At 49.1% G+C, this 13,363-nt stretch overlaps 1 protein-coding gene across 3 annotated transcripts; it reads left to right on the top strand.

The window, feature by feature from the left end:
• Positions 1–2,158: 2,158 nt before the first annotated feature.
• Positions 2,159–12,869, top strand: LOC311115889 (uncharacterized protein). 3 transcript variants are annotated; one of them, XM_084191012.1, is made up of 10 exons: positions 2,159–2,852; positions 3,402–3,484; positions 5,773–5,929; positions 6,061–6,222; positions 6,552–6,677; positions 7,537–7,680; positions 7,944–8,094; positions 10,188–10,436; positions 10,563–12,044; positions 12,502–12,869. In XM_084191012.1, exons 1-10 carry the CDS (start codon positions 2,313–2,315, stop codon positions 12,540–12,542), a joined length of 3,135 nt encoding a protein of 1,044 aa, XP_084047138.1. In that variant the 5' UTR covers positions 2,159–2,312; the 3' UTR covers positions 12,543–12,869. The 3 variants fall into 3 exon arrangements, with proteins under 3 accessions (XP_084047138.1, XP_084047137.1, XP_084047136.1); XM_084191011.1 differs by having other exon boundaries at positions 10,188–10,478; positions 12,502–12,868; XM_084191010.1 differs by having other exon boundaries at positions 10,188–12,044; positions 12,502–12,868.
• The last annotated feature ends 494 nt before the right edge of the window (positions 12,870–13,363 follow it).

Genomic DNA, 13,363 nt, shown 5'->3' with positions numbered 1-13,363 from the left:
AGACGGACTAGGAGCTAGGGGACATAGGATCTAGGGTAAGGAGACGGGCTAGGAGCTAGGGGACATAGGAGCTAGGGTAAGGAGACGGACTAGGAGCTAGGGGACATAGGATCTAGGGTAAGGAGACGGGCTAGGAGCTAGGGGACATAGGAGCTAGGGTAAGGACACGGACTAGGAGCTAGGGGACATAGGATCTAGGGTAAGGAGACGGGCTAGGAGCTAGGGGACATAGAAGGCTACGGTAAGGAGGCATAGGCTAGGAGCTAGGGGACATAGAAGGCTAGGAGCTAGGGTAAGGATACAGGCAGACAGACTGTACACTGTGTTCTAGTACTACTCCTCCAACAGTCCTCCCATCACAGGGCTGGGCTGGGGAAAACCACACAATGTGGGCTGCTGCCATCCATTGTCTCAGAGGTGAGAAGAACAAGGTTAGAGAGTTATTATAATACTGCCCTGCTTGCTGTTATCAAACGGATTCTAAGGTTGTCGGCCCTGTGTGTATAATCATGTGTAAAAGTCATTTGCTTAGGCCTACACATACACCTTTTATATCTCCATAGTTACATTAGTTTTATACACCTTTTATATCGCCATAGTTACATAAGCTTTATATACGTTTTGAAATCTCCATATTTACATAAGCTTTATATACATTTTTATTCTCCAAATTACTACACACTTTCCCACTCGAGGTGCTGTGTTCCCCCTCCCCCTCCGTAATCTCCCCCACCACCTCCCCCTCTCCCCCTCCCAAATAATAAGACCTATAATTGTACCCACTACCCCCGGGGCGACAGGTGAGCAGAACACCTGAGCATCCTAACAGGTTCAATCATGACATACCCTGACTGCTGTGCCAAGAGACAATCTCTCTTTATCTCACTGTTTCTCTCTCCATTCTCCCACTATCATTCTCTCTTTATCTCTTACTTTCTCTCTCTCCCTTTCCTTTCTCTCTATCTCTCACTCTCTTCTGTCTCGCACGCTCTCTCCCTTTCTCTCTGCTCCCCTGTCTCTCTCACCCCTCTTCCTCTCTCCAGCAATCCATCAATCAATCTTAAATGTGTATCAAAAGTTTAGGCACACGGCTCGCGGGTGGGAGGCCTCGAGCTGTGCAATGCGCACAAGGGGGTCGGCGAGGACAACACTTCAAAGAAACCTATCTTTGATATGTGCATTTAAACGATTCGTTCCCTTCGACGCTTCATGCAAATGTAGTTATGCTTCATTTGATGACTTTCGCTGTGATGAACAACAACAACAAGAACATCCAACCGCTTTGCTCCGGGTAAAGAAATGCAACCGGGCCACTTGTTTTTTTTTGCACACAGCTGCAGGCAACGTGAATGCGCTGGCTGCAAACCGTGGGAGCGCGAAAGGAGAGATCTCTCCCCACTGTGGGTGGAATCGAAGAAGGAATTTGTCCCTTAGGGTATCTCCTCTATTCTGTGTTTTATATTTTTAATTATTAATTTGGGACGATATAATCTGTTGCAATCTGTTGGAATCGGTCAGCAAAAAAGTGTAAAAGAGATCATCAGGGGGCATCTTTATAGGGTTACATAAATTCAAGTGTGGCTTTCTGTGCCATGGAGGCCGGTTCAAACCAGGCATCTGTTATTACATTGGAGTTAAATCAACAATCAATCATGAACTGTCATGTTCATCACCTACACACACGGGCACACCCATTGGTACACACACACACACACACACACACACACACACACACACACCCACACACACACACACACACACACACACACACACACACACACACACACACACACACCAAAGATGCAGAATAATGATTTTCCCTCAATGAGAACCGCCCTAATGGACCATTATGTAAAAGTCATAGAAAAACACTTGTGGTTGCGTCCCAAATAGCACCCTATTCCCTACATAGTGCACTGCTTTTCCCCAGAGCCCTGTGGGCTGTCATGTGTGCAGTGTGTGCAGTGCCACGCCCTTAGCCACGTGACAGTCACATTAATACACAGTTCACCTCCCTGTTCCTTCAGCTCCACCCAAAAGATCATGGAACATTGGCCTGGGGCTGGGGGGGTTCGGCTACCAGTGGCCAATTGCGCTTTACCGGGGCGTGGAGAGCGAGCCAGTCCCGCTATATATATATCCATCACTTATTGCGCAGGATATTAACACTTGAAGCGCGGTGACAGAAGCCGCGGTCACAGGCTCGCTCAGCGTCTTCAGACCCTCGCAACCTCAGCAGCAGTGGTAGAGGACAGAAGACCGAAAGATAGGAAGTGTCTTTCTCTCGGTAGTCGTTGTTGTAGTCGTGATCCATGAGTCTGTCCGGGAAGCAGCGGTTCTCCGCTAACTCTTTCTCCGGGTTCGGGAGCCGGAAGATGGCCTTGTCCTCCTCCGGGGGGTCGTCAATGCGCTCCAGTTTCGGGGGCAGAATGGGGATAGGGGCCGGGGGCGGAGGCGCTAGTCTCGGCTTCGGAAACGGCTTTGGAGCCGGTGGAGGTAGTGGAGGAGGAGGGTTCAGGATGTCATCCTCCAGCCACATGGCCGGTCTGGGGAGTGGGATGAGCTCCGGTGGCGGCGGCAGTGGGATGAGCTCCGGTGGCGGTGGTGGCGGCGAAGGAGGAGGTTTCGGATTCGGTGGAGGTGTTGGGGACAAGTCCCTCGGGTTCGCCGGTAACGAGAAGCAGCACATGCACAACCTGAACGACCGCCTGGCAACCTACATGGAGAAGGTTCGCCAGCTGGAGGCCACCAATAACCAGCTGGAGGAGAAGCTGAAGACTTTCACCTTCAACAAGGTCGAGGCGCACGACCTGACCATCTACAACGCAACACTCAAACCACTCAAGGAGCAGGTAGGCGTTAAAACTATCTCTCTCCGTCTCTCTCTCCCTCTCTTTCTCGCTCTCGGAGCGCGCTTGCCATTTGTACAAGTTGTGCGTAAAAGCGCACAAGAACTAGCCCACTGGGCACACACTGGTTCAATCAACTTTGTTTCCACGTCATTTCAATGAAATTACGTTGAACCAACGTGGGACAGACGTTGAATTGACATACAGTATGTGCCCACTGCGAAATGTTTTGGGATGTTTTTTCCCAAAAATAATATCCAGTATTGTAGATGATCTTATCTATATTTGATATAGTCATATATGTTTGAGTACATTATGGGTACGTTATTGAGTACATTATGATATAGTCATATATGTTTGAGTACATTATGGGTACGTTATTGAGTAACAAAATGTCCCCAGTTGGTCAAATGTTTGTTCGTTTACTATTGTTGTGGGGACTTCTGGTCCCCACAAGAATAGTTAAACATGTGCATACACACAAACACACAAACACACACACACATACACACACACACACACACTGTGGCTGACTCCTGTCTCTGTCTGCAGCTCATGGGTTTCCTGATACAGAACACTCAGATTGCTGTGGAGATAGACAATGCCAAGCTGACTGCTGACGACTTCAGAGTCAAGTAGGATGGATGGATGAATAGATGGATGAATGGATGGATGGATGGATAGATGGATGCATGAATGGATGGATGGATGAATGAATGAATTAATTAATGAATGGATGATTGGATGGATGAATGGATGCATGAATGGATGGTTGGATGAATACTTTAGTGTCCCATAGGGACATTTCCTTGGCAACATTTTGAGTAGATTGTCATGGAAACTTGATTGAATGATTTTCTTCATTAAGGTATCTCATTGATACATACTGGACAAATCCTGATTAATGTCATTAACAAACAGTGAAACATGTTTTAAGTCCTGGAGGAGAATGTTTCTTTACGCACCACTCCCACACAGTTGTAACCTAATAGAATGAATCAAAAATAAATACACTATGTATCAATGAAGTAGATACCAATAAAGAAAATAATTCAATCAGCTGTATCCTATAGATGGTCCAATCAGCTCTATTCATGACTTCATACTGATCTTCTCCTGTAGCCCCAGTCTATTGGCCAATTTGTCGTCAGGAAATGGCAAATACGTGAATTAGAAGACACAGCTGTTAGCCTGGAACCAGTGTGTTTGTGCTAACATTTCCACTCCTTTTTACTCCGTGTCACATTCCAAACATGGAGTGGCAAGGACTGGAACGATAGCACAAACAGACAGTTAACCCAGGCTAACAGCTGTGCTTGGGAGATTAAATGCTCACTGTTATCATAGGCTACTTCTATAGGGACTTTGCTTGTCGTTGTAACCCAGCTGATTTCTTAATTATCTATCACTCTCAGATTACAAAACATACACTATATATACAAACGTATGTGGACACCCCTTAATATTAGTGGATTAGGCTATTTCAGCTACACTTGTTGCTGACAGGTGTATAAAATCGAGCACACAGCCATGCATTCTCCATAGACAAACATTGGCAATAGAATGGCCTTGCTGAAGAGCTCAGTGACTTTCAACGTGGCACTGTCATAGGATGCCATCTTTCCAACATCTCAGTTCGTCAAATTTCTACCCTTCTAGTGCTGCCCCGGTCAACTGTAAGTGCTGTTATTGTGAAGTGGAAACGTCTAGAAGCAACAACGGCTCGGCCGCGAAGTGGTAGGCCACACAAGCTCACAGAACAGGACTGCCAAGTGCTGAAGCGCGTAGCATGTAAAAATCGTCTGTCCTCGGTTGCAACACTCACTACTGAGTTCCAAACTGCATCCGGAAGGAACGTCAGCACAATAACTGTTCGTCAGCAGCTTCATGAAATGGGTTTCCATGGCCGAGCAGCCGCACACAAGCCTAAGATCACCATTCGCATTGCTAAAAGTCGGCTGGAATGGTGTAAAACTCGCCCCCATTGGACTCTGAAGCAGTGGAAAAACGTTCACTGGAGTGATGAATCACACTTCACCAGTTTTAGTGAAGGGAAATCTTAACGCTACAGCATACAATGACATTCTAAACGATTCTGTGCTTCCAACTAGGTGGCAACAGTTTGAGGAAGACCCTTTCCTGTTTCAGCATGACAATGCCCCCATGCACAAAGCGAGGTCCATACAGAAATGGGTTGTCGAGATCGGTGTGGAAGAACCTGACTGGCCTGCACAGAGCCCTGACCTGAACCCCATCGAACACCTTTGGGATGAATTGGAACGCGACTGCGAGCCAGTCCTAATCGCCCAACATCAGTGCCCAACCTCACTAATGCTCTTGTGGCTGAACGGAAGCAAGTCCCCGCAGCAATGTTCCAACATCTAGTGGAAAGCCTTCCCAGAAGAGAGGAGGCTGTTATTACAGCAAAGGGGGGACCAACTCCATATGAATGCCCATGGTTTTGGAATGAGATGTTCGACAAGCATGTGTCCACATACTTTTGGCCATGTAGTGTATATTTCTTATAACAAAACCATGGCAGTTATCGAGTTTTCCTGGCCCGGTGTTGAAATCATATCACTAGATTGATTCTGTTTCTATGGTTGAAATGCTCACTGTGTGTAGCGTGTAGGCTATGAAATAGTACTATTGGGCCTTATCTTGCAGTTATCAATCAATCAATTAATCAATCAATCAATCTCAGTCATTTCTTAAAGCCCTTTTTACATCAGCAGTTGTCACAAAGTGATTTACAGACACCCAGCCTAAAACCCCAAAGAGTTAACGGATCTCTCACTCGTCTCTCTGGGCCTGTTCAGGAGAACGTTACAAGACGTTCTGATAGAAATGTATGGTGTAGAACAGAAATGATTCTGTCACACTGAATATGGTGTCGTCTCTATTCACACTGTATCTCTGCCAGATGGGAGAATGAGAAGTCTTTGCGCCAGTGTGTGGAGGGGGACATCGGGGGTCTGAGGAACCTGCAGCGGGAGTTTGAGATGAACATCACAGCCATGATGCAGGACCTGCAGGGGTACGAGAAGGAACGGCTCTCCATGACGAAGAGCCATGAAGAGGTAAGGGCACACCTGTCTCTCTCTCTTTTTCTCTGTTTCTCTCTCTGTCTGTCTCTCTCTCCCTCGGTGTATCTCTTAGTTCTTTCTCTCTCACCCTCTGACCCCTAACCCCTAAGCTGTGACCTCTCTAGGAGCTGTTGTCCATGCGTGGGGGGATGAGCGGCCAGGTGAAGGTGGATGTCCAGGCTGCTAAGAGCCAGGACTTGTCTCTGATGCTGGCTGAAGTCAGGTCGGAGTACGAGTCGGCCGTGGAGAAAAACCGCAGACAGGCCGAGGCCTGGTACACCAAACAGGTCTGTTACCACGCCAACGCAGGCACTACCACAGGCCAACGTTAAAACATGTATCAGAGGTGCTGTATGTGTGTGTGTGACATGTCTCTGTGTGTGTGTGTGTGTGTGTGTGTGTGATGTGTCTCTGTGTGTGTGTGTGACGTGTCTCTCTGTGTGTGTGTGTGTGATGTGTGTGTGTGTGTGTGATGTGTCTCTGTGTGTGTGTGTGTGTGTGATGTGTCTCTGTGTGTGTGTGTGTGTGTGTGTGTTTGTGTGTGTGTGTGTATGACGTGTCTCTGTGTGTGTGTGTGACGTGTCTCTGTGTGTGTGTGTGTGTGTGTGTGTGTCAGGTGGAGATGAAGCAGGCAGAGTCAGCGGTGGTGACTGAGACGACCACTAGGACCACGTCAGAGATGACAGAGTTACGGAACCGCTACCAGACCCTACAGATGGAATACCAGGGTCTACGTATGGGGGTGAGTCACACACACACACACACACACACACAGACACACACACACACACACACACACACACACACACACACACACACACACACACACACACACACACACACACACACACACACACACAACACAATTCAGTCCCATTCAAAATCCTATTTTCCCTAAACCCCTAACCCCTAACCCCTAACACGTACTCTTACACTAACCCTAACCCTAACCCCTAACCCTAACCCTAGCTCCTAAACCTAACCCTAGCTCCTAACCCTAAACCTAATTCTAACCATAACACTAATTCTAACCTTAACCCTAAACCCCCTAGAAATAGCATTTGACCTTGTAGGGACCAACAAAATGTCTGGTGCCCACAAGAACACTTAAACACGTCCACACACACACACACACACACACACACACACACACACACACACACACACACACACACACACGTCACACACACACGTCACACACACACAGTCGTATACAGCTAACCTTGTGGGGACACACAATTCAGTCCCATTCAAAATCCTATTTTCCCCAAACCCCTAAACCCCTAACCTTAACCCTAACCCGTACTCTTACCCTAACCCTAACCCAAACCCTAAACCTAATTCTAACCATAACACTAATTCTAACCTTAACCCTAAACCCCCTAGAATATTTGTTTGTTTACTATTCTTGTGGGGACCTCCGGTCTCCCCCCACCCCCCACTCTCTCCCTATACTCCCCAAGTGTCCCCATTTATACACATCCTCTGTTTCCAATCCCTATCATGCTAAATGTGTGTGTGTGTGTGTGTTTGTGTATCTGTGTGTGTATGTGTCCTTCGTGTCTCTCTCTCTGTGTGTCCCCCACCCTCCCATCCTCCAGATGGCGAACCTGGAAGCCAGGCTGGTGGAGGTTCAGTCCCAGTTCCAGCAGCGTCTGTCTGGGTATAGTGGCAAGGTGATGGGCCTGGAGGGAGAACTGACCTCCATCAGGGCCAGCACCACTGAGCAGAGACAGGACTACCAGGTACAGTAACCATACCTCTATACTGAATCACTCACAAACAGTGATTAGGGATTCAATCCAAGGCGGGTTACAGAGCAGCGATACAGACAGCCCACAATGCGTAATTTCCCCAGCATTCACAGAGATCGCATCCATGGTAAGCTCAATCGTAAATTACCTCTCCACTTCTCTCCCTCGCTCCCTCTCCCCCTTTCCTCTCTCCCTCCCCCCCCCCCCCCCCCCCCCTCGCTCTCAACCTCCCCCTCTCTCGCTCGCTCTCCCAGATCCTTCTGAACATCAAGAGTCGTCTAGAGATGGAGATCCAACAGTATAAGCATTTGCTGGAGGGAGCCGGCCTGGGAGGGGGCATGGTCTCTGGAGGGGCTGACCTGGGAGGGGGCATGGTGGTCTCTGGAGGGGCCGGGAGGTCCTCAGGTAAAACTTGTTAGTTAGTTAGTTAGGAACTCTCTCAGCCCATGCATGAAATGTGAAATACAAAGTTATCGAATCACAGCTCTTATCAAGTACTGAGTACCACAGTATGAGTCATAAAACCCAGAAATGGTTCCAATCGTTTTTCCACCATTGATTTTTCCATCTGGGATTTTAGAACTACTTTTATATAAGGTCTGTGTTTCGTGTAGGCTTACACTGGCATGACGTTTTGATAACCGTGCAAATCTCTCTCGGGCAAAGGTAACTTTTATCAACAATTAGCATGCCAAATGTTTTAGAGTAAATTGAGGCGAATATATTGGTAAAACTCACACTGTCTGAGAGAATTACACGGCTATGAAAACGTCACCCCAAGGTACAACGCATTCGGAAAGTATTCAGCCCCCTTGATTTTGTTACGTTACAGCCTTATTCTTAAAATTTATTAAATTGTTTCCCCCCCCCCCCCCATCAATCTACACACAGTACCCCATAATGACAAAGCAAAAACAGGTTTTTAGACATTTTTGCACAAAAATAAAACATAAAAAACAGCCTCGAGTCTTCTTTGGTATGACGCTACAAGCTTGACACACCTGTATTTGAGGAGTTTCTCCCATTCTTCTCTGCAGAGCCTCTCAAGCTCTGTCAGGTTGGATGGGGAGCGTTGCTGCACAGCTATTTTCAGGTCTCTCCAGAGATGTTCGATCGGGTTCAAGTCTGGGCTCTGGCTGGGCCACTCAAGGACATTCAGAGACTTATCCCGAAGCCACTCCTGTGTTGTCTTGGCTGTGTGCTTAGGGTCGTTGTCCTGTTGGAAGGTGAACATTCTCCCCAGTCTGAGGTCCTGAGCGCTCTGGAGCAGGTTTTCATCAAGGATCTCTCTGTAATTTGCTCCGTTCATCTTTCCATCGATCCTGACTAGTCTCCCAGTCCCTGCCGTGGAAAAATATCCCCACAGCATGACGCTGCCACTACCATGCTTCACCGTAGGGATGGTGCCAGGTTTCCTCCAGACGTGATGCTTGGCATTCAGGCCAAAGAGTTCAATCTAGGTTTCATCAGACGAGAGAATCTTGTTTGTCATGTTCTGAGAGTCCTTTAGGTGCCTTTTGGCAAACTCCAAGTGGGCTGTCATATGCCTTTTACTGAGGAGTGGCTTCCGTCTGGCCACTCTATCATAAAGGCCTGATTGGTGGAGTGCTGCAGAGATGGTAGTCCTTCTGGAAGGTTCTCCCATCTCCACAGAGGAACTCTGGAGCTCTGTCAGAGTGACCATCAGGTTCTTGGTCACCTCCCTGACCAAGGCCCTTCTCCCCCGATTGCTCAGTTTGGACAGTTCTAGGAAGAGTCTTGGTGGTTCCAAACTTCTTCCATTTAAGAATGATGGAGGCCACTGTGTTCTTTGGGACCTTCAATGCTGCAGAAATGTTTTGGTACCCTTCCCAAGATCTGTGCCCCAACACAGTCCTGTCTCGGAGCTCTACGGACAATTCCTTCGACCTCATGGTTTTTGCTGACATGCACTGTCAACTGTGGGACCTTATATAGACAGTGTGCCTTTCCAAATCATGTCCAATCAATTGAATTTACCGCAGGTGGATTCCAATCAAGTTGTAGAAACATCTCAAGGATGATCAATGGAAACAGGATGCACTTGAGCTCAATTTCGAGTCTCATAGCAAAGGGTCTGAATACATATGTAAATAAAGTATAAATAAGGTTTTTTATTTGTAATAAATTCGCAAACATTTCTACAAACCTGTTTTCACTTTGTCATTATGGGGTATTGTGTGTAGATTGATGAGGAAAATATTTATTTAACCAATTTTAGAATAAGGCTGTAATGTAACAAAATGTGGAAAAAGGGAAGGAGACTGAATACTTTCCCAATGCACTGTAAGACTACACCAAACACCCACTTCATTTGAAGTGTTTGTAAAATTCACGATGTGAAAAATGAATGGCGGAAAAATCATTGGAAGCATTTCCGTGTTTTTACGGGTAATAAGACGCCCCCCACTGTGACGGACTACTGCTTAATATCTAAATGTTTTAAACGTCTTATTAACATGTGTTATCTATGTACTCAGGTAAGACTGTTGTGACCAGAACCATTGTGTCGGAGGTGAAATCATCGGGAGGAGTAGTAGGAGGGGTGGAGATTGGAGGAAGTTCCATGTTGATGCGTTCCACTAGCTCTTCCTCCAGCAGTTCTGGGGGCGGGGCAGCCATGATGTCATCAGGAGGCTCCGCAATGGTGTCCGGCGGGGGATCAGCCACGGTGTCATCAGGAGGCGGCACGGCGCAAACAGGAGGAGGCATGGCGCCATCAGGAGGAGGCACGGCGCAAACAGGAGGAGGCACCGCGCCATCAGGAGGAGGCACGGCGCAAACAGGAGGAGGCACGGTGCCATCAGGAGGAGGCACGGTGCCATCAGGAGGAGGCACGGCGCCATCAGGAGGAGGCACGGCGCCATCAGGAGGCAGCATTGCGCCATCAGGAGGAGGCACGGTGTCCGGCAGAGGTTCCACGATGATGTCCGGCGGGGGAGCAGCCATGGAGGGAGGCATGGTGATCACTAAGACCACTGTCACAGAGGTCTCCTCTAGCAGTTCAGGAGGAGGTGCAGCCATGGAGGGAGGCACAGCCGGTGCAGCTACGGTGTCATCAGCAGGCGGCACGGCACCATCAGGAGGCGGCACGGCGTCATCAGGAGGCGGCACGGCGTCATCAGGAGGCGGCACGGCGTCATCAGGAGGCGGTATGGCGCCATCAGCTGGCAGCACGGCATCATCAGCAGGCGGCACAGCGCCATCAGTAGGCGGCACGGCGCCATCAGCAGGCGGCACGGCATCATCAGCAGGCGGCACGGCGCCTTTAGGAGGCGGCACGGCGCCATCAGGAGGCGGCACGGCGCCATCAGGAGGCGGCACGGCGCCATCAGCAGGCGGCACGGCACCATCAGGAGGCGGTACGGCATCATCAGGAGGTGGTATGGCGTCATCAGGAAGCAGCACGGCGTCATCAGGAGGCGGCACGGCATCATCAGGAGGCGGCACGGCATCATCAGGAGGCGGTATGGCATCATCAGGAGGCGGTATGGCATCATCAGGAGGCGGTATGGCATCATCAGGAAGTGGCACGGCGTCATCAGGAGGCGTCGCGATAGTGTCTGGTGGGGGAGCAGCCACGGTGTCATCAGGACCAGCCACGGTGTCATTAGGACCAGCCACGGTGTCATCAGGACCAGCCACGGTGTCATCAGGACCAGCCACGGTGTCATCAGGACCAGCCACGGTGTCATCAGGACCAGCCACTGTGTCATCAGGACCAGCCACGGTGTCATCAGGACCAGCCACGGTGTCATCAGGACCAGCCACTGTGTCATCAGGAGGTGCCGCGATGGTGTCCAGTGGGGGAGAAGCCACGGTGTCATCAGGACCAGCCACTGTGTCACCAGGACCAGCCACAGTGTCATCAGGACCAGCCACGGTGTCATCAGGAGGACCCGAAATGGTGTCCGGCGGGGGAGCAGCCATGATGTCATCAGGAGGCCCTGCAATGGTGTCCGGCGGGGGAGCAGCCATGATGTCATCAGGAGGCCCTGCAATGGTGTCCGGCGGGGGAGCAGCCATGATGTCATCAGGAGGCCCTGCAATGGTGTCCGGCGGGGGAGCAGCCATGATGTCATCAGGAGGCCCTGCAATGGTGTCCGGCGGGGGAGCAGCCATGATGTCATCAGGAGGCCCTGCAATGGTGTCCGGCGGGGGAGCAGCCATGATGTCATCAGGAGGCCCTGCAATGGTGTCCGGCGGGGGAGCAGCCATGGAGGGAGGCACAGCTACAGTATCATCAGGAGGCGGCACTGTGTCCAGCGGAGGTTCCACGATGATGTCATCGGGCGTCGGCATGACCTCCAGCTTCTCGACCAGCTCCACCATGGAAGGTGAACATAGAGATATAATAACTAGACCAGCTCCTCCACCATGGAAGGTGAACATAGAGATATAATCATTAGACCAGCTCCACCATGGAAGGTGAACATAGAGATATAATCATTAGACCAGCTCCACCATGGAAGGTGAACATAGAGATATAATCACTAGACCAGCTCCACCATGGAAGGTGAACATAGAGATATAATCATTAGACCAGCTCCACCATGGAAGGTATAACATAGAGATATAATCACTAGACCAGCTCCACCATGGAAGGTGAACATAGAGATATAATCATTAGACCAGCTCCACCATGGAAGGTGAACATAGAGATATAATCACTAGACCAGCTCCACCATGGAAGTTACAACATTGAAACAAAGATTTTGCTACTCAATGTCTCTCTCTCTCTCTCTCTCTCTCTCTCTCTCTCTCTCTCTCTCTCACTCTCACACTCTCCTCCAGGTAAAGTCTCTACCGGTGATATTACCATAGTTCCCATATAGTGATTCCCTTCTCTGATCCACGTCACAACACTCTCCAGGACCACGAAACCCCCTACCCCTACCTCCCCTACCCCCCCAACACACACGCTCACACACACACACGCTCACACACACACACACACACACACAGTACCCACCCCCCCTCCCAACACATCCCCAGGAAGGTAACACCCGTCCTGACCATGACCTGTGATGGTGTCAATCTGAAACACACTGCTAACACACAGCTCCCCTGACAGAACACACACAGTCCACCTTCTGACCCGAACATCATGACGTGTAGCCTATCTCTCTTCTGTTTTAATAAAACCTAACCCTACACTGAGATGGTGTTTTCTTTGTGTTTTACTGAGTATTTTATTGTTTAAGATTACGCTAAATTGATCATGTGTTAGTCAAAGGATTATGATCTATGATACATTTAGTCTTTTAGATGATCCTGAATGGAATTCAGTGGGTAGGTGGGGGCCTGATCCCAGATCAGCACTCCTACTCTGAGCTACTTTATGAATACCAGGGCTCAGGAGTAGAGCTGTAATCTGGGACCGGGAAACTCATTTTTGTGGGCTGTTTTCGCAGATTAGATGAATCCAGGAGTAGGTTTAATCCTGACTAGGGTTAATTGAGTCAAAATGTGTTTGAATGAACATCGACTGACCTCAGACTACATGCTCCCTCCTGACCTGTGACTTTACATTTATAAACTGGTGTCCCAGACACAGATTAAACCTAGTCCTTGATTGAACACCAATCTCCAAAAAGGGTGTTTTAGTCCAGGACTAGGTTTAATCTGGGTCTGGGAATCATTGAAGACAAGTCTA

The sequence above is a fragment of the Coregonus lavaretus genome (assembly GCF_964263955.1).
Source record: "Coregonus lavaretus genome assembly, contig: HAP1_SCAFFOLD_5587, whole genome shotgun sequence".
In the NCBI taxonomy this organism is placed as follows: domain Eukaryota; kingdom Metazoa; phylum Chordata; class Actinopteri; order Salmoniformes; family Salmonidae; genus Coregonus; species Coregonus lavaretus.
This window is presented reverse-complemented; position numbering and strand designations above follow the sequence as displayed.

Excerpts from the sequence above, each read along its gene's own strand:
- LOC311115889 (XM_084191010.1), top strand. The coding sequence starts at position 2,313 with ATGAGTCTGTCCGGGAAGCAGCGGTTCTCCGCTAACTCTTTCTCCGGG. Across the intron at positions 6,223-6,551 it reads AGGCCTGGTACACCAAACAG|GTGGAGATGAAGCAGGCAGA; the intron begins GTCTGTTACCAC and ends TGTGTGTGTCAG. Across the intron at positions 6,678-7,536 it reads ACCAGGGTCTACGTATGGGG|ATGGCGAACCTGGAAGCCAG; the intron begins GTGAGTCACACA and ends CCCATCCTCCAG.